The 27,187-nt window shown below is 56.4% G+C and overlaps 2 protein-coding genes across 4 annotated transcripts in view; both read left to right on the top strand.

The window, feature by feature from the left end:
• Nucleotides 1-11,432, top strand: part of FAM178B (family with sequence similarity 178 member B) — an 87,852-nt gene extending 76,420 nt beyond the window's left edge. Inside the window, exons 13-15 of the mRNA XM_081265373.1 lie at nucleotides 9,103-9,180; nucleotides 9,439-9,591; nucleotides 11,140-11,432. Coding sequence (XP_081121499.1) covers nucleotides 9,103-9,180; nucleotides 9,439-9,591; nucleotides 11,140-11,172 — 264 coding nt within the window. The 3' untranslated portion in view covers nucleotides 11,173-11,432. The remainder of the gene's footprint in view (nucleotides 1-9,102; nucleotides 9,181-9,438; nucleotides 9,592-11,139) is intronic.
• Nucleotides 11,433-15,758: 4,326 nt separating this feature from the next.
• Nucleotides 15,759-25,936, top strand: SEMA4C (semaphorin 4C). 3 transcript variants are annotated; one of them, XM_081263774.1, is made up of 15 exons: nucleotides 15,759-16,199; nucleotides 18,579-18,724; nucleotides 20,112-20,260; nucleotides 20,743-20,805; nucleotides 20,950-21,048; nucleotides 21,147-21,243; nucleotides 21,345-21,461; nucleotides 21,551-21,702; nucleotides 21,789-21,964; nucleotides 22,486-22,630; nucleotides 22,726-22,948; nucleotides 23,038-23,150; nucleotides 24,114-24,271; nucleotides 24,360-24,430; nucleotides 24,552-25,936. In XM_081263774.1, exons 2-15 carry the CDS (start codon nucleotides 18,616-18,618, stop codon nucleotides 25,373-25,375), a joined length of 2,496 nt encoding a protein of 831 aa, XP_081119900.1. In that variant the 5' UTR covers nucleotides 15,759-16,199; nucleotides 18,579-18,615; the 3' UTR covers nucleotides 25,376-25,936. The 3 variants fall into 3 exon arrangements, with proteins under 3 accessions (XP_081119900.1, XP_081119902.1, XP_081119901.1); XM_081263776.1 differs by lacking the exon at nucleotides 15,759-16,199 and adding an exon at nucleotides 16,444-16,639; XM_081263775.1 differs by lacking the exon at nucleotides 15,759-16,199 and adding an exon at nucleotides 17,281-17,302.
• Nucleotides 25,937-27,187: the final 1,251 nt, after the last annotated feature.

The raw sequence follows: 27,187 nt of genomic DNA, 5'->3' as shown, positions 1-27,187 counted from the left end.
CCCTGGTGTCAGCACTGAAGACACCACCAGAGAACAATCTGGCCCAAGTGCTGGATGCTCTTACAGAGGAAGGGGGTGGATCCTAGATGCCCATAAACCTTGGATTCCACAGCACCCCCTGTTCTTCCTTCATGGGTAAGATCCCTATTCTCTGATCTTCCCAGGAAGCTCAAGGAGGGCCCTGCTTCCCAGGTTCTTGCCATGCTAACACTCCAGGAGCCAATTCAGTGAGAAGGAGGACCCACTGGGAGCTGGGATTAGGTTTGTTTCCTTTTTTTTGGAACCAGGGTTTGAACACAGGGGCACTCAGCCACTGAGCCACATCCCAGCCCTGTTTTGTATTTCATTTAGAGACAGTGTCTCACTGAGTTGCTTAGCATCTCACTTTTGCTGAGGCTGTCTTTGAACTTGTGATCCTCCTGCCTCAGCCTCCTAAATTGCTTGGATTACTGTTTTTTTTTTTTTGTTGTTGTTGTTGTTTTCCTTTTGTACCAGGGATTGAACCCAAGGACACTTAGCCACTAAATCATATCCCTAACCCTTTTTATTTTTTATTTTGAGACAGGGTCTCATTAAATTGCTTAGGGCCTCACTAAGTTGCTGAGGCTGGATTTGAACTCACAGCCCTATTGCCTCAGCCTCCTGAGCCACTGGGATTACAGGCAGCATGCACCAGTGTGCCCAGCAGATATTGGCTTTGGCGGAAGCCACTGCTCTATGAAGGCGGCCATGTGGGTGCCTGGCCCAGTTTCCATTGCCCCCTCACATGGCTCCACACGCTCATTTTCACACTCACCCCCACATGCTGATGTGCTTGCGCATACATTTAGACTCACATGCGCACTGAGATTCCTGCTGCTCTCTAGGCCACTGGCAGAGCTGGGCTTTCCTGTCCAGATCTGCCTGAGGTCAGGGTCTGTAGTCCTAGCTGGAGGAACAGGAAGAGCCCCTTGCCAGGCCCTGCCTGTGGTCTCCCTCACCCCACTGCCAGCAGGAAGCCGGGGAGGAAGGGTGGGCTATGTAGGAGCCCTCTTGAGCGAGCATTTGCCTACAGCCCCTAGGTTCTCCACCCCCAGAGGTGGACTGGGCCACACTGTCTAGATGACCTCCCTGAAGCACAGACAGGAGTAAAAGGCCCTCTACCTTCTTGCTTTTGTCCAAGCCCCTGTCTACACCCACCCTCCACCCAGCCTGCGGTGCCAAGGCCTCCTGGTTCCCACCCTGCCCTCAGTACCAAGAGCAGGAGCCAGGGCTGCTCAGGGTCCAATCTCCATGTCAGGATAGAGCTTAAAAGAGAACTGTCCTAAGCAACTCAGCGAGACACTGTCTCAAAATAAAAAGGGGTGGGGATGTGGCTCAGTTATTGAGCACCCGTGGGTTCAATCCCTAGTTCCAAAAAATAAATCAATCAATAAAAAGGATTGCGTAGGCCATAGTGGTGGCACGTCCTCATAATCCCTGCTGTTCCGGAGGCTGAGGCAAGAGGATTGCAAGTTCAAGACCAGCCTGGGCAATTTAAGGAGAACCTTGTCTCAAACTAAAACATAAAAATGGCTGAGAATGGGCTGGGGATGTGGCTCAAGCGGTAGCGCGCTCGCCTGGCATGCGTGCGGCCCGGGTTCGATCCTCAGCACCACATACAAACAAAGATGTTGTGTCCGCCGAGAACTAAAAAATAAATATTAAAAATTCTCTCTCTCTCTCTCTCTCTCTCTCTCTCTCTCTCTCCCTCTCTCACTCTCTCTTTAAAAAAAAAAATGGCTGAGAATGTAGCTCTGTAGTAGAGTGTTTTTGCCTAGCATTCATGAATATCTAAATTCAATTTCCAGTACTAAAAAAGAAAGCCTGGCATGGTGGCACATGTCTATAATCCCAGGGACTCCAGAGGCTGAGGCAGAAGGATCACAAGTTCAAGACCAGCCTCCCTAATTTATCAGGGCCCTAAACAACTTAGCAAGACCCTGTTCTAAATAAAATACTAAACAGGGCTGGGGAGGTGGCTCAGTGGTTAAGTGCCCCTGGGTTTAATCTCTGGTACCAAAGAGAAGGAGAGAAAGAGAGTACCACTGTGAGGAGTGTAGGCCTTTGCACTTCCTCTCTGGGAAGCAGGGAAAGCAGGTGAGGCGCTCAGCCCTGTTCTAAGGAAATGGAGGGTGTGGGTGTGTGCTGGTCTCCTAGGTCCTCCAAAGCCTGGGAAGAGACCTCTGCCACTCCTCCCAGCTGGAGTCCTAGAGCGACTTTCCTCCCAGCAGCTGAGCCGGAAGTCTTGTTCCTGTGCAGATGCTCCCCGCCTGTCTCCCATCACCCTAAAGTGGCCTTGTCCCTAGTCTGTGCCCAGGGCTCCATCCCCCCCCTCCCTGCACCAGGTCACTTTGATGTGCAGAACTGGGTGTCCTGCCTGGAAAGCCCTGTGGTGAATGGGGCAGCCCCTGCCTGTGACGCCTGTTCTTTGGCCTCTCGACCCTGTCTTCAGGGATCCTGGGTAGGAAGAAGTATTATGTCACATGTCTCATTTCCTATTAGTTGGTCATGTGTCCTTGTCATTTCCTTCTTGCTAGGATTTATGACTGATGACCGGGTCCTGGGCAGAGTCACTTCCAAAGTCAGCTTTCCTTTGGGAACAGAACTTTGGGTGCAGCCCTATACTCCTTTCAGTGCCTACAGAGGCCACAATCAGAGAGTATAATCTTAGAGGGAGCTACCTAGACAAGGGTCATACTGTTTGCTCACAGGGACAGGGAAGAAATGGTGTCCTAGCAATCAACGTGGCAGGTGCCACATGCTAGGACCAGTTCAGGTGTATGCCCAGAAAAATGTGTGTCCTTTGATCTTATGTCCAGGCCAGCCAGATAAGACCTAGCTCTCTCCTCTGGCTGAGGCTCTTGGCCTGGGGCCTGCAAGTAGCCCTGCCTCAGGATTGCTCACCACTAATAATGATTGTTGTTGTTGGCCTAAGCCAAGGTAGAGTACCTAGACCATGCCCTTGGGGCTCAGGCTGGAAAGGACAGCCCCATCTGCCCAGCAGCAGCCTTGGCCTGTCTGTCCTGCCTCTGTGAGGCCCTTGGACCTTTGCTGCAGAGTGCAGAGCCTTGCTGTCTCTTGAGGGTAATGTCCACAGAGTCAGTACCCTTTAGATATCTCTCTCTCTCTCCCTCTCTCACACACACACACACACACACATACACACACACACACACACACACACACACACACACACATACACACACACACACACACACACACACAGCTCCATCCAGCAGCTGGGGGAGTCTGCTCAGCTGTGTCTTACTAGACAGAGTTAGGGTGGTTCATGTTGGGGACCTCTCCAAGCCTCATCTTCCACATCTGCTGAGAAGTAGGGGTCACCAGGCTCTCTTTGTGTGTTCCCTTGAGTCAGGGTGTGAATCGATGCTGTAGGCTTCGATTTAATAAAAAAGGAGATGGAATCATGGCCTGGTCTCTCCTTAGGTCTAAATGGCTCACAGCGGAGTAGTTGGTTCTAGAGCTGATCTTCAGCACACAGGCTCACATCCGATCCCTCAGAGCCCCCCACACCCAGCCATGGTCGCAGTGGCACCCAGGGCAGAAATCTGCTGGTGGTAGGTCAGGCTGGGCTGGATCTCCAGGCCTTCGGCTGGATGCACATCCCCCTGGGGTGGCCACCACCCAGAGCCTGTGGTGGAGCCAGGGCCAACTCTCATTAGTAAGAACAGGGATACCTGCAGGGTGGACCCCAGGTCCCCGCAGCATAGCAGGGAGAGTCACAGCCTGTGCATTACCACATCTTCCCTGCAGGTGTTCCTGGGTCAGCTTTAGGGCTCCCCTGTCCTCGGCAGCTACCCCAGCGCCTGGCGGAACCTGCTCCCAGAGGCCTCCTGTCCTGGCACCTCTAGGGAACAGGCTGGGTTTGAAGACCTGCCCAGGGTAAGACTCGGTCTTGAACTGAGGTGGGAGAAACCATGCTGCCGGGGCTAGAGCAGGCGTCCTCCTGGGAGCACCACCCACTCACCCACCCTGCTCTGTGCAAGTAATGGGCCACAGCCTGCTCCCTTGGCATCAGCTAGAGGGGACTTTCCTGCAAGATGAAGTTCCTGGGAAATGTCCACCCTGTTTCCCTCATGTATTAAGACAAAAGTGCAAGAGAAGAACCCCGCTTGACCTGGGAGACTCTCAGACCAGCTGGAGCAGAACAGAGACGTCACCCTTCCCCTGCTGGGTGACGGAGCCTGGTGGCTGTGCGCCATCACTCATTGGGCCTCCTTCCCCGGGGGAGGGCAGGGCCTGCTTGGGGGCAGGAGAAGCTGAATGAGGCCTGTGCACTAAACCTCTGAGAGGAACCCACCCAGGCTCCAAGGAGAAGCCCAGGAAGGAAGCCTGGCCTCATGGGCAGGATGGTCCGCCTTGTCCAGTCAGCACTGGGTCTAGGCACGTCCATTAGTCCTGTTCCTGGCTTCTCCAGACTCTGTCTCTCCCCACGGCGTTGGCTGAGGTTTCCTGGGTCCCATTTTCCCGTTGGGGCTTCCCAGCCTGTACTCATGCCCCTGTGGGAGGAGCTGGGTTCCTGAGCCAGTCAGGGCCAGCTCCAGACAAGCCCTGGAGCATGGACAGGCCTAGCCTCCCTCAGGGGGGCTGCCCCAAGCCACACTGACTTCTCTCACAGAGCCATGGAAGGGACCCCTGTTTTCCCAGTGCTAGAGATCGTGGCAAAGCAGGGGGCGGGCTGCCTTGGCCACCCCTTCTTGTTCTTGAAGAGAAAAACAAAGCCTGGTGTCTCTGTGGTGCCAGTCAAGACAGGTGCGGGCTTGCTAAATTCAGGAATTGGTCACACTGTGACAAAGCAGGAAGCCTGGCTCTGCACTCCGCATCTGGCTGCTTATTCTGTCCTGCCCTGGCAGGAGGGCCACCATGGCTGCCCTGTGCTCCTGGCCTGCCTCAGTCACCCAAGCAATGGCATTTGAGAAGGAGACTCAGATTCTGCCTGCTCTGTGCCCCTAGTTCCTGCTAAAGTTTGCCTCCCTGACCTTCACACAGGAGTGGGAGGTTATCTGGATGGACTCAGACCCCTTTCAAGGTTGAGAGAGGGACAATGCTAGGGGTGGAACCCAGGCCCTTGGGCATGCTAGTTAAGCACTCTGCCACTGAGCCACCTCCCCAGCACCCACCCTCTTTAAAATTTTTTTTTTTAGTTGTTGATAGACATTTATTTATTTATATGTGGTGCTGTTGATAGACATTTATTTATTTATATGTGGTGCTGAGAATCAAACCTAGTGCCTCACAAATGCCAGGCAAGTGCGTTAACTGCTGAGCCCCAGCCCCAGCCGCACCCTCTTTCAGTTTTGTGACAGGGTCTCCCTAAATTGTCCAGGCTGTTCTTGAACTTGAGATTTCCTGTCTCAGCCTCCAGAGTAGCTGGGATTACAGATGTTCAGAACCACCATGCCCACTGTTGTGTTTTTTGTTGCAGTGCTGGGGATGGACCTAGGGCCTCATCCGTGCTAGGCAAGTGCTCTACCTTAAGCCCAAGGCCTTTTTTCCAAAACACTCCTGAGGATCTCAGCTTTGGCCATGATTTCTGGCCTCAGTGGAACTTTCCCCTTTATTAAATAGGGACTGAGTCTGACTGCAGCCTCCCCTGGCTTAGGCCCAACTCCAGGCGCACCTGGAGCGCACGCCCCAGCCTCCAAGCTGAGGCAGGGTACCCCACCTTGGGGAAGAAACCTTATAAAATGTGGTTTGATATGGCTTTTCTCTAGGACTTGCTCCCCAATCCCCATCCCCCCCCCAAAAAAAAAGAATCATTTTTCTGGGACTTTCCCTGCAGATTCGATTATGGGAATCAGTATAAAAACAAAGTTGTGAAACCTGGAGCAGCGGGCGCTGGCTTTTTTCCTCCCAGTAAATTCCCTCTGCACAGGGTTAACAGGCTGACAGATTTCCCTCCCAAGTTCCTCCAGGGGGTTCCTCAGATCCTGAGGCCCGCCCTCCCTCGCCTAACCCGCAGCCCCGCCTCTTTTAATGCAAAACCAACCGCCTCCCCTGACTCAGGGGCAGGCCTTCCAGCACTGTGGATAGTGAAAGGTGTTTACAAGTGAAAGGTCTGAAGGACCAGGGATCTCCAGACCCCTTTTTCCCCCTCTCTGCTCAGTATCTGTCCTTGGCCTTCACACCCTTCCCCACAGCCATCCCCCTAGCCAAAGGCTCCATGGGCAATGATGTTTTGTCATTCCCTGCCACCTCACCAGCAGCTTGCTCAATGCCAAGTGTTTTGCTCTCTTGAAAGGCCTCAGCCGGGCATAGTGGTACACACCTATAATCCCAGTGACTTGGGAGACTGAGATAGGAGGATCAAAATTTCAAGGCCAGCCTCTGCAATTTAGCAATGTCCTCAGCAACTCAGTGAGACCTTGCCTCTAAATAAAAAATGAAAAGGAGCTGGGGATGTGCCTTAGTGGTTAAACATCTGTGGGTCAATCCTGGGTTTCAACAACAAAAAAGGGAAAGGCCTCAGCTTCTTTTCAAGGTCATGTGTCTCTCCCTTACCCACACCCACCCCAAGACCAGTGAGTTTCAGTCACATTATCATGGGCAGTGTCTTGTAATTTTTAGAAAAACAACCAGTTTGTGTTATATTTTGACTCCATGAGTAAAGCACACACATGGTAGAGAAATACTCTTAAGAGAAGGGAGTTCATAACCCAATTGAGTCAAATGTATGAAAGATGATATATCATGAGCTTTGTAATGTTTTGAACAACCAATAAAAAAAATTTTTAAAAATTTAAAAAGAGGGCTGGGATTGTGGCTCAGCGGTAGAGCACTCGCCTGGCACGGGCAGGACCTGGGTTCAATCCTCAGCACCACATAAAAAAAAAATAAAGGCATTATGTTGTGCCCATCTACACCTAAAAAATAAATTAAAAAAAAAAATTTAAAAAGAGATAGATAAAAAAAAAAGAGAGAAGATGCGAACTGGGGGTGGAGCTCAGTGGAGTGCTCGCCCACACAACACCCTGAAGAGAAAAGAAAGGACAAAGGAAAAAGGCAGATGAAAGCCCTCGTCCTGCAATCCCTGCTCCAGAGAGGGCCCTGGGTCCCCCTTCCATCCCACCTGCATAGCCACCTTCTCAGGCCACGACCCCAGGCCCTCCCTCAGCCCTGGCCACATGTCCCCAGTGCCCCTCTGTGTCTTGTATCAGCCCTCAGGATCTGTCTGGTGTTGTCATCTGCCCATCTCCACCCCCACAGGGCCATCTTTGCCTCAAATCCTACTGTTACATGGAGGCCCACTTGAGCTTAGTCAATTCCTCCCTGAAGCCCCTGAGCTGCATCCCCAGGGTATCCCCCCCCACCACACACATACACACACACAAAAAAAAAAAAAAACAACAACAACAACCCTGGAAGGACTTTGTCCTGGTCCACGGGAAAACTGAGGTTTGGTGGTGGTTGACCAAATGATTATCTTTCTGGAGCAGTTTCCTCCTCCCCAAGTGGATGAGGCTGTGCCTTAGTCAAGGGACAATTCAGATGCACAGGTCTGAGCCGTGAGCTGTTTGCCAGGATTGCAAAGGCTAGATGGAGTGAACCCTCTCTCTCAAGACCAGGCTGGAATACAGGGGACCCAGGGAGCCTTGGGGCCCAGCGCACCAAAAGGGCACCTCACCGGTGATCAGCTGGCCTGGACAGTAGGGCACCTAGCACACAGGAAGGTCAGGGGTTGGCAGGTGGGAGCAGAGTTGAGGAGCTTTGGTACTACCCACTGGGGCAGTGGCTTCCCGCTGTGTCTCTGGGCTAGCCAGGTGCAGGGCCCCCAGGGCTAGTCAGCTTGAGTCAGGTTCCCGGGAGCCTTAGCCACGGAGCTGACCAGGCTGGGTCTTGGGCAGGTATTGCTGTGGGAGCCCTGCAGTGGCCTCTATCCTCAGGATTTTGTACCATGTATTCAGTTTCAGGAAGTCTGTTCATAGTGCCAAGTTGGTGCCTTCAGTAATATTCCTGGCTTCTGTTATGGGGACGTTCCTAGGTCAGTGTGAGGAGGCTGCTGTCGTTTTTCGGGCACCACCTGGGCAGGCTGATGAGGGCAGGGGAGCCAGGGCCAGACTGTCACCAGGATGGAGCCCTGCCGGCCACCCCCCACCCTCCTCTCCCATCCCAGCTTGTCATGGGGCTGTTTATCTGCCATAGGTATGGTGACAGGTTTCTAACCACCCTGCTTATCTTAGAGGTAAGAAGCAGAAGGGGACAAGGCAGCAGGAAGCTCTGGGTGGGGGTGGCACATACCCACAGACAAGAGCTCAGAATGCCAGGAGCAGGTTGCCTCTCACCTGGGGCCTGATTTGTTTTTGGGATGCTCCCTGGAAGAGATTTTGTAGAGGATGGTGCCAAGAGAGTCCAAGGTGCCATGGGGTCAGACTGCCTTGGGGTCGAACTGTCCTCTGGTCAGTTTGAAGGGTTCAGCAGCAGGAACGAGGGTGGAGCTGGTGGGGAAAGTGTGCACATGCTCCACTCAAACTTCCTCTGCCTGCTCCTGCTCCTCATCCGGGTCTGTGCTGGTCAGAAACTGTGTGCAGGTGCATCATCCTGCAAAGGGCACCCCTTCACTGTGTGCACAAAGCTGCTTAGGGTTAGTGGCACTTTGGGTCACCCTGTCCACAGGTGTGTGTGCTTCAGCTGACGGGCAGACATCAAAGTGAAGAGGTGCCTCTGGCCTCTCTGCTGGAGGCCCCAGCACAGGCTTGGGTGGTTTCTGGATGGAAGGGATTCCTTTTTTGTTTGTTCTTTTTGTTTTGTTTTTGCAGTGCTGGGGATGAACCTGGGGTCTCAAACTCCCTATTGAGGTACATCCCCGTCCTGGATTCCTTCTTTGTCTGAAGGAAGACTGGACAGTTCATCTAGGGGGGAATGCTGGTAGAGCCTGCTGGTGGTCAGAGGTCTGAGTGGGTGTGGCTCCAAGCCAGCTCACACAGGCCATCCATCCTCTTGGAGATTGTTGCTGGACCCTTGTAGTGGGGAGACTCCACCCTTGGCCCACTGGTCTTGAGGGCCAGGAACCCGCAGAGGCAGGGGCCACATTAGAGCATCCCCTCTCTGCGCTCTCTCCAGGTCTGCTACATGTGCCACAGCCTCCTGACACTGGCTGGAGTGGTGGTCAGCAGCCAGGATATTACTTCAGACCAGTGGGTAAGTGTCCTAAGAGGAAGGGACAGGGTTAGCTGGGGTGCAGTCCAGTCCTCTGCCAGGAGCTGCAGAGAGAGGCCCAGCCAGGGTGGGGTGCCAGGGCCTCTTCCTCCCATCAGGTCCCACGACCCATTCTCAAGTGGTCCTGACCCTTGCCCTGTGCCTTTCCTGCCCCACTTGCCTGCAGGCTCTCAGAGGCTTTCCTCCCTCCCTCTGGCTGGCCCTCCCTCCTGCCCCTCCCCCACGTATCCGTCTCCACAGGGTGAGCTGCAGCTGCTCTGCATGCAGTTGGACCGCCACATCAGCACCCATATCCGGGAGAGCCCCCAGGCCATGCACCGGACCAAGCTCAAGGACCTGGCCACCCAGACCTATATCCGTTGGCAGGAGCTGCTGGCCCACTGCCAGCCCCAGGTGGTGCCCGCTCCAGCCCCCAGACCTGGGATGGGAGGGAAGTGGTCAGACTGGGCTGGCCAGAGGTAACTAGCCACATGTCCACTCCACAGCAGCTGCTGAGTTCCTGGCTAGGACAAGGGTGGAGAGGGCAGTTGGTGGGGGAGGGCGGAGATGCCCTGAGGGACCCTCATCATTCTTATCAAGAATCCAGTGCCTGGATATGTGTGTGTGTGTGTGTGTGTGTGTGTGTGTGTGTGTGTGTGATTGCTGAAACATTCCTCTAGTGTGCTCAAGGCCCTGGATTCAACCCCCAGAAGGATGGCGGGTAGAGGCCAGCCTCAGCAATTCAGTGAGACCCTGTCTAAAAATACCAAATAAATAAATAAATAAATAAAAGTGAGGAGTAACTCAGCCCTGGGGAGACAGTACCAGTTTGTCATGAGTAGTGCCTGAAGGGGTACCAGTGGTACCAGCTCTCATCGCCCTGTCCACTTTCCCTGAAGACCTGGGGCTGGCCTCCCACTCTATAAACAAGAGTGATCCTGGGCTAACCTGATCCCTTCTGTTTTCAATAGCAGCAAACTTTAGTACCCAGATTGTCACAGACCCTCTAGATAATAATGTTCATAGTTAAAACTTCCTGAAGACCTGTTTGTTGTGGTTGTGTGGTGCTGTGGACTGAATCCAGGGCCTTGTGCATATGAGGCACACACTCTACCAACTGAGCTATATCCCCAGCCCCTGAGGACCTGTTTTTGCATGCATGTACCTAACCCTCATGAGGCAGGTGTTGTTGGTAGCCCATTTTACAGATGAGCAAACTGACCAGAGGCGCTGACAGGTGAGAGAGCTCATCCAGTCACGTAGGCAGTTCTGCGAATATCAGAGGCAGCTTAGCCTGATACAGGAGACTGTGCAACCTCTGCTTGGCACCCTCCCCTCTGACCTCCATTTCTCCAACAAGCAGCACCCTGCTAGGCTGGCTTGAGGCTCTGCTGTCCAGGAGTCCCCAGGCCTTGCTGGAGACTGCTGGGCCAAAGAGATCCCTGTCCATACCTTCCTCTCAGGGCTCCCTGACACCCAGCTTGCCTCTGTCTCTTGTGCTTCCCCATAACCTCTGACTTGGGACTGACACGCTGACCACAGGCTGTAGCTTGTGTCTCAGATTTCACAAGTCCCTGAGAAAGCTAGAGAGCAGACTTCACCCTGGGTCCCCCAGGAACTGGACCACACTAGTCTGGTGGGAAGCAGTGTGTTTGTCCAGAAGGGAAGGAAGAGCGAGCGGCGGCCTGGCAGAGCCAGGGTGCAGGACCACCTCTGTTCACACTCCTGGGCCTGTAGCCGTTCAGAGGGAGAGAAGACCCGAGCAGTGCTTTCCTTTGTGACATTGTGGTCAGGTAGCCTGTTGACTGCTGTGTCCTTGTCTGGACGGTGAGCCTTGAGGGCATTGCATGGCTCAGAGGAGGTCTGGAGCAGACGTTGAGTGTTTGCTGTTTATCCAGAGAGTCTCAGGAGAGGGCAGCACCTGGGCCAGGTTACTGCAGCCTGTTTTTCTCCTTGCCACAGGCCCAGTACTTTAGCCCCTGGAAAGACATCTAAAGGAGCAAGGGCAGGGCAGCCCAGGGCTCTTGACTCCAGCAGGAAGTGAACAGGACTCCAGGAACTGCAGGAGGCAAAGAATGGAGGCCAAAGGAGGTCCCAGACTGAGCGGCCTGATGAAGCAGGAGCCCTCTCCACCACGGTCAGCTGCCCGCAAGGCTCGGCCACTCCCTGCCCAGCCCACCCTTCTGCTCCCAGCCCTTCCCAGCAGCAATTCCTCCCCAAGGCCTTTGCCTCATGGCTCTGATTTCCTGGGGCCTCCTGGGCCCTCCTAGGAGTCTTCCCCTCTCTCCACCCTCTCTCCTTGCCTCTAATGTGAGGTCCCTTTGTGACATTAAAGTTTATTTCAGCATCAGTGGCTTAGAAGGCTCCTTTCCATCTGATCCCAAGGGCACATGCCCAATGTCCAGCCTCCGGATGCCTGTGGCTTCCCTGCTACAAAATTCTCACCTCCAGCAGTCATGTGACAGGAAGGGGGGCGGGTGCAGGCCTTACTCCTGCACCTGAGGGCTCTCTGCAGACGTGCAGGGGGGAACAGTTACCCCTACAGCCCAAGAGCCATGGAAACTGGGAGCTGGGATGAGGAACATTTGTTTGGATCCAGTCTGGGACCACTTCCCGCCCACGTCAGGGAGGCTACACAGAGGGAGATGGTGTGTCAGGGCTGTAATCACGCTTAATTCAATTTATTGTTTAGCTCTGAAATCAACTTCCCAGACTTAGGAGTGGGGGCGGGTCCAAAAGACAGTTCCAGATCCTGCTCTTGCTTTCCCTTGCCTTGCCCCAGGTAAGTTTCATGGGTTCTGATCCTTAGTGGGGTACTGGATATCTTTGACCTGCACCCCTTGAGAGTTGAGTGGGCCCTCTCTTCCCCCACAGGTCCCTGAGTATCCATTTTCTCTTGTCTGTCCACTCCCTAATACTGGCAATCCATGGCTGGCCCCTCCTGATTCCTGGGTTGGGATGAGATTTTGCAGGAGATATAAGAGGTGGTCAGGAGGTAGCAGAGAATTACCTCTGTGACCACTCAACTCAAAGAACAGGACCCCCCCACCACCACCAAAGTAAATAAATAGAGGAACTTCAGTGGCTCCGTGTGCAGACCCAAAGTGGGGCACATCCCTTCCTGGGCCTGTTTCAGACATAGCTGCTTCCCTCTTGGGGTCTCCAGAGTGCCTGGAGCCGGGGGATCTATTATTCAGAGGGCACAGACATAGCACAGTGCCAGGTGCCACACAGGACATCTTTTCTGCTTCAAAGTATTTGCCAAGTGAGGTGGAAGAAACCCTTCCAGAGCCAGGGTGACTTGGATGCCTGGGCCGCATGAGTTCTGGTTTCTCTCTGGCTGCAACAGATGCTGCATGGGCCCTGGCAGCCCGAGGGCTGCCCAGCAGCAGCCCGCCCAGGTCTTTGGGTAAGAGGACAGGGCCTCCCTCCAGACTGCCTCTGCTGCTGACACTGCACATCCTGACAGTGGATCCTCAGTTACTTGGCGTGCTCTGGAAACCTGGAAATCACCTTTGAAATTTCCCTTCTTTGTTCTTACTGCCAATAGCAGAGACAGGTAGGGAGTCCCGAGTGGCTGAACTGGGAGTTTCCAGTTCTTGAAGCTACCCCTACCTGGCTTGGGGAAAGGGAGGGTCTGTCCATCAGCATAAATAGATGGAGCCCTTCTCCCCAGCCCTGGCTCCCTGCTCCCTAAACCTACTCATCACCAAGAGGGAAATAGATATCAAGGGGAGAGGAGGTGTTGGTGACAACTCAGTCCCTCCAGATACCTGGCTGTAACCTGAGGAGAGGTGTACACTGGAGGTCACCCAAGGGCAGACGCTATCCCCTGGGCCCTGTAATGGGCCCTTGCTGGGACTGGCTGGAAGCTGAGTAGATGTCCCCAAATGTGCTGGGATCAGTTAGAGATCCTAGCCTCCTAAAGGCCACAAATTCTATAATGATGCTGGCAATTTTACCACTTGCCCTTCAGGTCTTTGAAGCCCCTGGGAAAAGGCGGGGGATATCCTGGTAGAAGCCACTGGAAAAGCAGTGATGACGGATGTTTTCCTGCTTCCTTTCGGTGATGGTGGCAGGGAGGGGCTGGAAAGGGAAAGGCTTCCCAGGTGGATGGCTTTGATAACCCTCCTTTTAGAGGAAGTAGAGGGAGGAAGTCTCTTTTCCATGTCTCCACTCCCAGGGTCCCTGAAGGGTAGCTGACCCAAGCTTTTTCACTTCCCATCTATGGGTTGACCCTCGTCCTTCCTCCTGGAGAGATGCCTCAGGGGAGTAGCAGGGGAGTAGCAAGTGAGTAGCACAAGTCAAGGGCACCAGGGTTCACGACCAGTGGTGGGGGGTGGGGGAAGGGAATTTGCTTTTCAGGTGAGACTCCTGGGCCATCTCTAGAGACTGGCCAGAGCTGCCAGAGATCTTTGGAGAGCCTCAGCTGACATTTAGTACATCTTTGTATTTCCCTTACTTGGCCACAAGAGCAAACGGGGGCAAGTAGGAGGAGGGTCTGTCAGGGCTTAGGACCTGAAGGGTGTATGCCTTCCATAGCAGACACCAGGCCAGTCCGAGGGAGACTAGACAGGTATGTGACAGATGACTGACCCCACCCCCATTTTAGTAATTTTTATTTTCAGGGAGTGCTCACCACTGAACTACACACCCAGCTACCTTTAATTTTTATTTACTGTGAGTCCAGGTCTTGCTGAAATGTCCAGGCTAGCCTGGAACTTGCAATCCTCCTGCCTCAGCCTCCCAAGTAGCTGGAATTACAGGCATGTAACCACCACTCCTGGCAGTACTTTTTCTTAATGAAAGACCCAAGTATCCTTAGTTTTCTACCAGTTGTTCTTTTATTCAAAGGCATGAATCATGAACAAATAGTCATACAAAGAAACTTTATCCTTTGCCCACCCACCTACAGAAAAGGTCAGTGCCGGGAATGAACAGAATACAGCAGGAAATGCAGGGAGGTGGAAGGGGGAACTGGAGCCTGGTATTTATATTTTACTTATTTATACCTCCTGGAGATCAAACTCAGGGCTTTGCATATGCTAGGCAAATGCTCTACCACTGAACTACATCCCCAGCCCTTTGTATTTTATTTTGATACAGGGTCTCTCCAAATTGCCCAGGCTGGCCTTGAACTTTCCATCCTCCCCTCTCATCAGGATTATAGGCCTGTGCCCCTGGCCCTTCTGGAGCCTTGTTTTTGAGGAGTCTTTGTGAAGGAGGGGCTCATGGGTCTGTTACTGGAGGCTTCTTTCTGCCCACATCCCTGGCATAGGGGACCCTGATGCCTGCCACTGAGAAACAGAAGGAGACTGTCCCTGCCAGTGAAACCAAACCACTGGGGCCACCTTGGAGGTAGAGCCAGGGAGCTCAGGTCTCTGACTGGTAACCCTTGCACCTAGAGGCTGGTGGTGAGGCTTGAATGCAAGGAAAAGCAGGAAGTGGACATTGTCAGGGTACATGTTGACTTGTTGGAAGACAGAAATGAGAATACCAAGATCTGATTTAATTTAACACCCCCACCGGCCCTCGCAATTGAACCCAGGAGGCTCTAGTACTGAGCACTCCATCTGCAGGTATTTTTTGGTTTATTTGTTTTTTGAGACAGGGTCTTGTTAAGTTGCTTAGGGCCTCCTTAAGTTGCTGAGGCTGGTCTTGAACTTGGGATCCTCCTGCCTCAGCCTCCTGAGTTGCTGGGATTACAAGTGTACACTGTCATGCTCACTGGGATTACAAGTGTAACTGTCATTACCAGTTTTTACAGGGTGGTCATGAGGGTAGAGTGGGGAAATGTATATGAAGGCAAATTGGACCATCTAAAGCATAAAAAGAATGGGAGAGAGCATCTGCATATCAGTTAATCCCCACTTAAATGGAACCAGGGTCTAATCAAGACTAGAGGGCTGGGGATGTAGCTCATGGTAGAGCATTTGACTTGGCTAGTGTGCTTGAGGGCCTGGGTTTGATTTCTAGTACTAAAAAAATAAAATCCATAATCAGAGGAGGTAGTGCATCTTTTCCCTCCCTGGCAGCTGCAGCAGGGCACCTGCCCTGCCCACCCCAAGGTAACTGTAATCTGGCTTGCCACCAATCTCCAGCATCTCCAAAGCCACAGCTATTTTCCTAGTGGAAAGGAGCTGGGAAATGTGGTTTGGCCAGAGAGAGAGAATGGGGCCTTTTTGTATACCAGCAAAGACCCAATTGTTACTGAAACCAAACTGGGCCGCTTTTCTGAATTATCTCCACTGCTTTTCTGGTCTCCACTTTTCAAATGCCAAGTTTTAACCCAGAACAAAAGCTTCTGTCCCACCGATTTACACTCTAGATAGACAGCCTAACAGTGTTTCTTCCCTCCAGGACTCCCCCTGGCTCAGAGTTATGGTGGAAACCTCAGGGCCTGCAGTCCCTCCACTCTTGCCCTTTGGCTCTAGTCAGGGGGTGGCCTCCCATAAGTTCCTCTGTCCACCTGCCCAACTCCGAGGACCAGCTGGCAGGAAGGAGGACTTGCCAGGCAGCACCGCCCAGGAGGCAGGAGCTACAAGTTACTTGGAGGAGTGAGCGGCTGTGGGCCGGCTGTGGGCGGGGGCTGGCGGTTCTGAAGGTGGTGGTGCTGCTCAGCGTGGCTCCTCAGCCCCTTTCATCTGAACATCAGGGCTCGTGCCACTTGTTAATCTGCCTTCCAGTGGCACCAGAAGGAGTCATTTCCTGGGGGTAGGCTCTGCCGGAAGACTAAGAAACAAGGGACGGACTGCCCGAGACTTGGGTCTGTGAGGATCATTCCAGTTCGAGGGCAGGGGCCAGTGGGCGTTGGGACCAGAAACCAGGAAGAATTGGGGACCAAAAACCAGACCGCTCTGGTCCTCCCCAAGAGAAGCCCTGGGTTTCCTCCGGCGCGCGTTCCTGGAATTCGCGCCCTGAAGTGGCTCTCCTGAGTGGTAACTGGAGAGTGAGGCGCACCTCAGCCCCATTCCCGAGCCCAACCCGCCGCAGGTCTTCGGGGGACACTTTGGAAAGGCCAGGTGAGTCCGATTCTCCAGTGGCAAAGCCCGGAGTCCCTCCCCGCCACCTCCAGGCGCCGTGGCGCAGATCACGACTCCCAGGCCTGGGGCGGCTGAGCACCCTGACGGGCAGGGGTCCGAGCCCAGGAGCCCAGGGCAGCTGGGCCGGCGGGTCGCAGCCCCCTCCCGCGCGGGCCTCGGCGTCCCGCCCCCGCCCGACCCCCCCCGCCTGACGTCAGGGGAGGGGGCGGAGAGCGGCGGCCGCGGCGGAGAAAGAGCCGGCCCCGGCGGTGGAGCGCCGAGCCCGAGCCCGAGCCCAGGGGCGCGGAGCGGAGCCCGGACTCGGGGCGGTGGCAGAGGGGCCGCGGAGGCGGGCGGCGGGAGCGCGCGGGGTTAGGGGCGGGCCGCGGTCGGAGCCGAACGCGAGGGCGGCGCCCAGGGATTCGAGCTGCGTGCAAGAGGTGAGTGAGGCCGGGCTTGCGCGGAGCCGGAGCCGTGGGGCCCCGGAGCCGTCGCTTTGTCCCCCTTCTCGGACTTGGGCTGCCGCGCGCGCGAGGGACAGCGTCTGGGGGCGCAGGGAGGGGCGGCGACCGAGACAGCTGTCCGCCCGGGGTCCTTCCCTCGGCTCCCTCAGGCTGCTTCGCCGGCGCTGAGGAGCGGGGCGAGCAGTGCCCGCTGCCTCAGGGGCAGGAGGGGCGGGCCGGGCAGGGGAGTGGGAGACCCTCGGGCTGTCCGCGCGGGGCCGGGATCCCCGCCAGGCTCCCCAGCTGCTCCCGGCTCCTCCACCCCCGACGGAAAGTTTGGGGCGGGCTTGGACCGTGGCCGATGTTGTGGGATCGGATTTCCCTGCCGCGGCCCCCTGCCTGCCCGCCCGCCCCGCCGAGGAGGCGGGTTGGCCGGGAAAGCCAGGCCCCCGTCTCCAGCGCGGCCGCTCTGTTCCCGGCTGGGGCGCCGCCGTCCCGGCCGGCCGCTCGGGGTGGGCAAGGGTGTCGAGCGCACAGCCCGGACCCCACGCCCCTCCACCCCTGGGCGGTGGGTGTCTTGCCCTGGGAGGAGCCTGGGGTGGGGGCTCCGCTGCGCGCATAGATTTTCGGGGCACGTCACTGGGTCCTGCCCGAGCCTGGGTAAGGGGCACAGAGGCTGGGGGTGTGTTGGAGGGGGCGAACGCAGCCCTATCCCCCCCCCCCGCCCTTCCCGCGCTGGGGATCTGGGCCGACAGAGGGCGTCCGTAGGCCAGGCTCCACCATGCTCCCAGCGCTGCCGCTTTGTTTGCATTCAAATCCCCCGAGCTGGGGGAGGGGAGAACCGGGGGACCCGGGACAGGGTCTTGGCGGGGACCCTTTGTTTTGGGGTGAGCGAGTCCCCAGCTTCTGTCTCTGTACCCGGTACGGGGTAGGGGGAACAGAAGCAGTGGAAATAAGTACCGATGGTCTGCTTAGAGCAGGGCCCCCTGGGCGCAATCCCGGAGTTGGAGAGGTTCGTCACACCCCAGGGAGCGCTGGGGCGCCGGCCGGAGGCGTGCATCCCCCTTGGTCCTGGAGGAACCCTCTTGGGCTCCCCAGCTCCTTTATGCTTCCCCGCCCCCGCCTGCCAGCGCTGCGGGGAGATCCAGGCTTTGACCAGAACTGGCACTGTACCCCTGTCGTCCCTCAGCCCGAGGGCTAGTGTCTCCTAGGAGGCCAAGCAAGGAACAGGATGAGGCCCTGGTCATTTCCACGCCCATCCCACCCACTTCCTGCCTCCCTCTTGGGCAACAAAGGGGCCTCGGGAAGCTGGGCCCCTGCGGCTCCCGGCCCCACTCCCACTCTGTCCCTGTCGATGTGGAACGGGGTTTTGGGCTCTGCCCGGCTATTGTCTGCGCTGGGGGAGGGGACAGGCTGGGTCCAGGACCTAGGCACGCAGCCTGCTGCACCTAGTCCCCTGGGTGGGAAGCTTTGCCAACCCCCTGCCCCACCACTTGTCCCCTCACTCTGCCAAGGGGTTTGCCTCCCAGAATTGGGTTGGGGCTGGCTGGAGCTCAGTGGATGCAGGTCCTGCTCCTTGAGGCTATTTTAAGAAACTCTCAAACCTCTTAGGTCTGAATGTGTGTGGTGGGTGTCCCTCTTTTTTTATTTTTCTAAACTAACTTCCTGTTGAGAGGGCTAGGGAGGGCCTAGAAGCCTTAGGGGGCTTTTTGATATTTGTCCATGCCTCCAGCTGATTCACCTCCCGCCTGTCTCCCCCAGGGAGACTGCTGGGTCACTGGGGGACTGAGGGGTTAGAGGCCAGCTGTGGGGAGCTAGGTTCCCCTCATAAGAGAGGGGCCGGGGAGCTCCTGTCAGGTGTCCTGTGTGTTCTCGGTGTGGCCCCCTTCCAAGTTGGTTTCTCTGGCCATGCTGACCATTTCTTTTTCCTCGGCAGGGCTGCTGGTCTGGAGCTTAGAGCTGGGGCGTGCACCATGGCCCCACACTGGGCTGTCTGGCTGCTGGCAGCAGGGCTGTGGGGCCTGGGCATTGGGGCTGAGGTGTGGTGGAATCTCGTGCCCAGGAAGACAGTGCCTTCTGGGGGTGAGTGCTTCAAGTCGGACAGAAAGACTGGGGGAGGGAGGCAGGGGACAGGCTGCCTAGGAATTGCCTCTAAGCCTGTGGTCGGTTTATTCTGATGTGTTTGGTGCCAGTTTCTCAGAAATGTAACTGGACCCAGGGACCCAGAACTAAGTATTGGTCTGGACCTGGGGTGCATCCTAGGTGCCCCTTTCTGACACTTAGGATGGCGCTGGGAGAATTTTTACCAGCCCCCCAACCCAAATTTTGCTGGCCTGGTGTGCAAGTGAGAGCAATGTCTGCTCTCCATGCTCGCCTCGTGAATCATTGCTGCTGGAAGCCTAGGGAGGAATCAGAACCAGGACAGGAGTTAGCCAGAGGCTGTCCCCCCAGCCTTTCTAGTTCTCTGTACCCAGAAGCCCCTTATCCACCCCTATAGACCCTCCTGCTGCCCACACGCATACTGTCTGGTGGCACCTTGATGGGTATGCATAAGTGCATGTGCTCACATTCAGGGAGGACAGGGCAGACCTGGCAGTCTCCTTGTGCACACACACCTGTGTGAAGAGGTGATGTCAGGTGTTTGTATCATCCCTGCACTCTGGGGACCTGGGATGAGCTCACCTCCCACAGGCTGCACTCCACTACTAAAGAAGCCCTCCTTTGCCAACGTGTGTCAGCCAAAGACTCAGACTGGTTTGGGGGGACCTTCAGGGCAGGGGGCCAGCTATTTAGGGGACTGCTGTAGGGGTCGTATACTGGATAAATGGTGACATACCCTGTACATGCTGAATGGCAGCAGAGGTTCCCAGGCTCAAGCCTCAGTGTCATCTCTGACCTCCCAGTGCCAACTCCTTCCCCTTCCCCTCCCCCTCCTGCCAGCCCTGCCTGTCCCAGGCCAGCTGTGCTTGCATCTCTGGCAGCCTGGAGTGAAGGGTTTCCTGAGACAGCCCACGACTCTTCTATATCTCTTGCCCTGCTAGACTGGCTGCAGGGCCTGGCTGGACCCTGGTGCAGGCATCAGAACAAAGGAGGAAGCAGAAGACAAGGAAACGGAGGGGGGGTGCCCAGCTCTGCAGCTGGAGGTGCCGCTGACCCTGACAGGGAGAACCATCAGTCTGATGGCTTCCTCTGGCCGGAAGCTGTGGCTGAAGTGTCCTTCCTTCCTCCTTACCAACCCAGATTTGCCTCTTCCCGGGCTGAGGAAGGCCGGGGAGGCCTGGGTGGACCTGTGAAAGCCAAAGGCTATTCAGAAAATGCCCTTTATTGCTAGCCAGGGGCGTGGCTGCCATCTGCATGTGTCTCTCATGTGGGGAACCAGGGTGGTTGGGCCCAAAAGACCATTGGACAAGGCAAGACTGGAACCCCAGTGAGCATCCTGCTCACTCTGGCCTTGTTCTTGTCCCTGCAGATCTGGCCACGGTGGTAAGGCGCTTCTCCCAAACGGGCATCCAGGACTTTCTGACGCTGACTCTGACTGAGCATTCCGGACTCCTGTATGTGGGGGCCCGAGAGGCCCTGTTTGCCTTCAGCATGGAGGCTCTGGAGCTGCAAGGCGTGGTGAGAGGTGGGGCAGGGGAGGCACGCGGGTGGGGTGACAGGACAGGATGCGGAGGAGCTTGCATTGCAGGCTGCCCCTCAGCCCCCAGGCCTGCCCACCCTCCTTTAGAATCAGCAAGTTCTCTGCTCCTTTCTGTGGCACTTATTGGGTTCTGCCATAGTGGGGTGGTTTGGGACTCCCCTCTCAACACACACGTACTTGAGATTAAACCCAGGGGCACAACTCTGAGCTATATCCCCGGTCCCTTTTTAAAGTTTATTTAGAGACAGGGTCTTACTAAGTTTCCGGGGCTGGCCTTGAACTTGCAATACTCCTGCATTAGCCTCCTGAGTGACTGGGATGATAAGTGCCAGGGCCCCTGGCTGGTGGGTAGGAGCTTCTCCTCTACTGAAAGAAGCCCCCAGAGTATGGGAACCAAGTTTTCACACAGGGTATCCTCATGCTCAGCCTGTACCTGTGACATTGCCCCCCCCTTCCCTAGATCTCTTGGGAGGCACCAGCTGAGAAGAAGATCGAGTGTACCCAGAAAGGCAAGAGCAACCAGGTGGGTGCTCAGGCACTGCCCACCTGCTGGACCTCACAGGGCACTGTTTCTTGCGCTTCTATTGCACCAGGGTGACATCTCTCCACCCTGGTACTAGTGGCCCCACACCCTCAACTGTCACTGACTGACCCCTCTCCCCCGCAGACGGAGTGCTTCAACTTCATCCGCTTCCTGCAGCCCTATAACGCCTCCCACCTGTACGTCTGTGGTACCTACGCCTTTCAGCCCAAGTGCGCCTACATTGTGAGTGCTGCCCCTCCCTGGCTGCCCTCTGCCCTGGCCTCCAGTAGAAGGCCCTGCCCTTGTTGCCTGTCCTCCTGACTGGCTCCCTCTATCCCTAGGACATGCTCACCTTCACTTTGGAGCGTGGAGAGTTTGATGATGGGAAGGGGAAGTGTCCCTATGACCCAGCTAAGGGCCACACTGGCCTCCTTGTGGGTGAGTGGCTGCCCCCATACTGGGTGAGTCCCCTGGGACTTGGCACACTCTGGAGTGTCTCCGGCTTGTTTCTGGTGTGGCTGATCCTCCATCTCCTACAGATGGCGAGCTGTACTCAGCCACCCTCAACAACTTCCTGGGCACCGAGCCTGTCATCCTACGGAACATGGGGCCCCACCATCCCATGAAGACAGAATACCTGGCCTTTTGGCTCAACGGTGAGCAGGGTATGGGCTGGGGAAGCCCAGGGCCAGAGGCCTGTGAGGGCCCCAGCACCCCACGGCTGACCCTCCTTGCCTTGCCACAGAGCCCCACTTTGTCGCCTCTGCCTACGTCCCTGAGAGCGTGGGGAGCTTCACCGGGGATGACGACAAGGTGTACTTCTTCTTCAGCGAGCGGGCTGTGGAGTACGACTGCTATGCCGAGCAGGTGGTGGCCCGAGTTGCCCGCGTTTGCAAGGTACTCAGTAGCCCCTCGGCATGGGCCCCGGGAGCCCTGCTGGCGCTGCAGGGGCTGACCCACTGCGTCCCCTTGCCATCTGCCAGGGCGACATGGGGGGCGCGCGCACACTGCAGAAGAAGTGGACCACGTTCCTGAAGGCGCGGCTGGGGTGCTCGGCGCCCGACTGGCAGCTCTATTTCAACCAACTGTGGGCTGTGCACACCCTGCAGGGCGCCTCCTGGCACAATACCACCTTCTTCGGTGTTTTTCGAGCACGATGGTGAGTTGGCTGGGAATCCTGTGGAGTTGGGAGTACCAGGTGTTCAGGTTAGGGACTGTGTGTGTGTGGGAGGGCCTGCACCAGGCTGTCCTCTGGGGAACATCCAGGTGGTCAGTGTCTGGAACACTGAGTACTTGCCTGGTCCCCCCTCCCCCGCTTTTTTTTGTACTGGGGATTGGACTCAGGGGCATTCGACCACTGAGCCACATCCCCAGCCCTATTTTGTATTTTATTTAGAGACAGGGTCTCACTGAGTTGCTTAGGGCCTTGCTTTTGCTGAAGCTGGCTTTGATGCAGGCGTGCGCCACTGAGCCTGGCTCATACTTGCCCCTTTTTAGAGCCCTCTGGGTGAGGTGAGCAAGGCCCTGGCCTGGTGGCACTTTAGAGTGGACTGCTGGTATATTCTTGTTAGCAAGAGCACTTTGTGCTAACGCCTGCTTTCCTGCTATCCTCATAGCTGGGGGGAGATAGTAAGGCAGGCACTGGACCTGACCCTTGCAGTCCCTCTCTCACTGCAATAGGGGTGATATGGACGTGTCTGCAGTCTGTGAGTACCAGTTGGAAGAGATCCAGCGGGTGTTTGAGGGTCCCTACAAGGAGTACCGTGAGCAAGCACAAAAGTGGGGTCGCTACACTGACCCAATACCCAGCCCCCGGCCTGGCTCGGTGAGTCCCCAGGGTGGGGATGCACTCCCTCTGTCAGTTCCAATGGCCTCCCACCCAGATGATCACTCCCCTGCCCACACTCCTGCCTCCACCAGTGCATCAACAACTGGCACCGTCGCCATGGCTACACTAGTTCTCTGGAGCTGCCTGACAACACCCTCAACTTCATCAAGAAGCACCCACTGATGGAGGACCAGGTGGCACCTCGGTGGAGCCGGCCCCTGCTCGTGAAGAAGAACACCAACTTCACCCATTTGGTGGCCGACCGCATTACAGGACTTGACGGAGCCACCTATACAGTGCTGTTCATTGGCACAGGTAGGCAGATGCCGGGCGTGCCTGGGGCAGGGAGACGCCCAAGAGCCTCATTCCCTGTCATTGACAACTTGTCCTCCAAACTTCCGCAGGAGATGGCTGGCTGCTCAAGGCTGTGAACCTGGGGACCTGGGTCCACCTAATTGAGGAGCTGCAAGTGTTTGACCAGGAGCCAGTGGAAAGTCTGGTGCTGTCACCAAGCAAGGTAGCAAGTCAGGCCTCACGCCGCTGTCATCGCACCACTCCACCATCCCTAGTCAGGTTGGCATGGTTGGCCAGCGCAGCACACCCCAGTCAACCCCGGCAAGCCTAGGAAGTCAGGGCACGTGTGAATGGTTCTGGCGCTCTGCAGGGGCATTATGTATGCAGGGTCCCTGCAGGGCTGAATTCCCGGGACCAGGCCTGACACCTGTGCTCGCATTTTCTTCAGGTGCCTCCATGTTGGGCTGTGGCTTTGCCTACAACCTCCTCTCTGATCCTTTCCGACTGGCTAGGCCTCCCAGCTTTGACATGTTTACAGCGGCCTTCCGGGGTTGCTTTCCGCCCAGTCCCCAGTGGTGCTGTGGGCCTGACCCTCTGCTTCCCCTCCCTGTGCCCCAAAGTGTTGGCCTTTTCTTTAACCCTCATGCAAAACTTTCTGGCACATTTGCAGCACCCTCTCGATGCTGATTTGTTTGCCTTTTGCCAGCTATTGTGACTTAAAATTGTGCCCAGCACATGGAATAATGGCAGAAAGAGAGTGTGGGGTTGTGTAAACACTCAGATTGGCAGTTACCATTCAAACAGAGGAAAACACCTTATGCTGCACTGGTGCTATTGTAAGAGCTGATGGAGCTGGAGGAACATGTTTCTTGCAGTGTGTGTGTGTGTGTGTGTGTGTGTGTGTGAGAGAGAGAGAGAGAGAGAGAGAGAGAGAGAGAGGGAGATATCACACCTCTCAGGCTCACGTGTCTGTTGGCCCTAATAAGGTCATGTCCACCATAAGGTGCTTAGGATTGTGCTGGCTGGCAGGAAACCTCTGTGTTCTTTAGGCCTTGGGTCCTCTCTGGAGGGCTGTCGTTCTGCCTTCTCCTCATCTGGTCACCTCTCCTGCTTATGCTTCTTGGGGTCTGAGCCACCCTACGCTGTGTCTGGCCCTGGGGACCCTCTCACGCTTCTTCTCCTACAGAAGCTGCTCTTTGCGGGCTCCCGCTCTCAGCTGGTCCAGCTGCCCCTGGCAGACTGTGTGAAGTACCGCTTCTGTGCAGACTGTGTCCTGGCCCGGGATCCCTATTGTGCCTGGAGCGTCAACACCAGCCGCTGTGTGTCTGTAGCCAGCCACTCTGGGTGAGTTGGGCTCTGTGAGGGCTGGGATCAGGAAGGTGGGTGGGCACGGTGTTAGAGCCAGGCTACTGACCCCCCCTGCTTCTGCCAGATCTCTGCTGGTTCAGCACATGACCATCTCGGACACCTCGGCCTTTTGTGACCTTCGTGGCAGTAAGAAAGGTGAGCTCTTTCCTGGCCCTGCCCCCTTGGGATGGGCCCTGGACCTCAGCTGGGGTTTCCGCGTCCCCCTGCCCTGGGTCTCTTGCACTGACGCTGCTCCCTTCTCTCTCTGCTGCTGCAGCCAGGCTCACGCCCAAGAACATCACAGTGGTAGCAGGCACGGACCTGGTGCTGCCCTGTCGCCTCTCCTCCAACCTGGCCCATGCCCGCTGGACCTTTGCGGGCCGGGACCTACCTGCAGAACAGCCCGGCTCCTTCCTCTACGATGCCCGACTCCAGGCCCTGGTGGTGATGGCCGCCCAGCCCCGCCATGCTGGGACCTACCACTGCTTTTCAGAGGAGCAGGGGGCACGGCTGGCTGCTGAAGGCTACCTTGTGGCTGTGGTGGCAGGCCCCGCAGTGACCCTGGAGGCCCGGGCTCCCTTGGAAAACCTGGGGCTAGTGTGGCTGGCTGTGGTGGCCCTGGGGGCCGTGTGCCTGGTGCTGCTGCTTCTGGTTTTGTCCCTGCGCCGGCGGCTGCGGGAAGAGCTGGAAAAAGGCGCCAAGGCAGCTGAGAGGACCCTGGTATACCCCCTGGAGCTGCCCAAAGAACCCACCAGTCCCCCTTTTCGGCCCGGCCCTGAAACAGATGAGAAACTTTGGGATCCCGTTGGCTACTACTACTCGGATGGCTCCCTCAAGATTGTGCCTGGACACGCCCGGTGCCAGCCCGGAGGGGGGCCCCCATCTCCACCACCTGGCATCCCAGGCCAGCCCCTGCCTTCTCCAACCAGGCTTCACCTGGGGGGCGGGCGGAACTCAAATGCCAACGGTTATGTGCGCTTGCAGTTAGGAGGGGAGGACCGGGGAGGGCATCCCCTGCCTGAGCTGGCTGACGAACTGCGGCGCAAACTGCAGCAGCGCCAGCCGCTGCCCGACTCCAACCCCGAGGAGTCCTCGGTATGAGGGGAGCTGCCCACCGCATTGGCGGGGGCGGGGGAGGCGAAACGCCTACATTTGCACAGGCACCAGCTACCTCAGGGACATGGCACGGGCACCTGCTCTGCCTGGGACAGGCGCTGCCCAGCACTCGCCCGGCCATGAGGACCTGCTCAGCATGGGCACTGCCACTTGCGTGGCTCACCAGGGCACCAGCCGCACAGGAGGCTCCTCCTCTTCTGTGAATCTTGGACACGTGGGACCCCAGCAGCCAAAATGTTTCAAGGCAGAAGTTTCAAGATGTGCGTGCGTTTGTGTGCATTTGTGTGGTGTGCGTGTGCGTGTCTGAGTGTGTGTGTGTGTGTGTGGCCTTCCTGTTTCTGTCAGTCTTCCCTTGGCCTGGGTTCCTCCTGGTGAGTCTTTGGAGCTATGAAGGGGAAGGGGTCGAATCACTTTGCCTCTCCTACCCCCACCTGCCCTGAGTGTGGGCAGTGATGTACATATTGGGGTGGGGTGGGCAGGGTGCTGTACCCCTTTGGGGGGAGTGCAGGGCTCAGGGGTGGGCCTAGTCCTGCTTCTAGGGCTGTGAATGTTTTCAGGGTGGGGGGAGGGAGATGGAGCCTCCTGTGTGTTTGGGGGGAAGGGTGGGCGGGGCCTCCCACTTGGCCGCGGGTTCCCGTGGTTTTATACTTGTCTTCTTACCAAACAGGGCTGGGAAAGGTATGAGGGAGGGAATGGAGAGGGTGGGCATGCTGTGGATACTGGCATATCCTCTCCCAGCCCTGGGAAGAGGGCTCTCCTAACAGTGTAACTTATTGTGTCCCCACGTATTTATTTGTTGTAAATATTTGAATATTTTTATATTGACAAATAAAATGGAGAAAATAAAGCTGTGACAGGGATAAGACATTTGGGCCAAAGCCCATCTATCAGGGTACCAAGAGGGAAAGATCCAGGCTGGATGGGGCTTCCCACCACAGTCCCAGGGCATCTACCCCTTCCGTGGGCCCTTCTGCCTGTGTCGTTTGCCAGAGGGGACAGTCCAGACTCCAGTGTTTTCCCACAGTGGTGCCTACAGGGCTGGGAAAGAGACCAGGGCCACAGCCCCTCGGGAGCCAGGCTTGGCTCCTGGCCAAAGGAGAAGTCAGGGCAGAGGAGGGGAGGGGCCTGCCTTCCCAGAACTCTGGGGAGGGTGAGTGGGAGTCAGGGGGCTGAAGGAGGAGTCCTAGAAGCAGCCTAAGGGTGTGTGGACAGTGGTTGCTTGCAAGAGGATGGATCAGGGAGGAGAGATGCAAGAATGCCAAGTCTTCAGTGCCACAACCATGTAGGGAAGGAACTTCCCCTCCTGCCACCCAGTGTGTTCCAAGCCCTTCTCTTGGTGAGAGGGTGGTACAGGGTCCAGATGTTCCGCGAGACAAACAACAGGCCCTAGCTTGGATTCATTTCTGAGTGCTCCTGACGGGTTCGGACACAACGAGCTCACGCCCAGGAGCAGAGGCAATGGAAAGGCAGTGCAAACGAGGTCTCCCTACGCACTTGACTGCTTGATCAGGCTGGCGCCCTGGGTCTCCGCGAGCGTGGGTTGAGAAGGCCAGATCAGAAGCGTGCTACACTCAGCACATGGTCTGCCGATGACAGCCCAGAGGATCTCTTGAGGGACACACGAGGATTGATTTCAGGGTCACAATCCCAGCTACTCAAAAGACAGACAGGTGGTATTCTCGCAGGTTGTAGGCCAGCCCGGGCAATTTAGGGAGACCCTGTTTAAAAATATTTAGGACCGGAGGTGCAGCTAGGTGGTACAGCACTGCCGGGTTCCACTTCAGGTGGGGGGTGACT

This window comes from Spermophilus citellus (genome assembly GCF_964194105.1).
Source record: "Spermophilus citellus genome assembly, chromosome: 13".
Classification (NCBI taxonomy): domain Eukaryota; kingdom Metazoa; phylum Chordata; class Mammalia; order Rodentia; family Sciuridae; genus Spermophilus; species Spermophilus citellus.
The sequence above is the reverse complement of the archived record's forward strand: the minus strand, read 5'-3'. Positions and strand labels throughout refer to the sequence as shown.

What these genes read in the sequence shown, in the direction of transcription:
- SEMA4C (XM_081263774.1), top strand. Translation starts at nt 18,616, where the DNA reads ATGGCCCCACACTGGGCTGTCTGGCTGCTGGCAGCAGGGCTGTGGGGC. An exon ending in AGCCCAAGTGCGCCTACATT is followed by an intron (nt 21,049 to 21,146) that starts GTGAGTGCTGCC and finishes CTCTATCCCTAG; the next exon opens with GACATGCTCACCTTCACTTT. An exon ending in CCAGCCCCCGGCCTGGCTCG is followed by an intron (nt 22,631 to 22,725) that starts GTGAGTCCCCAG and finishes TGCCTCCACCAG; the next exon opens with TGCATCAACAACTGGCACCG.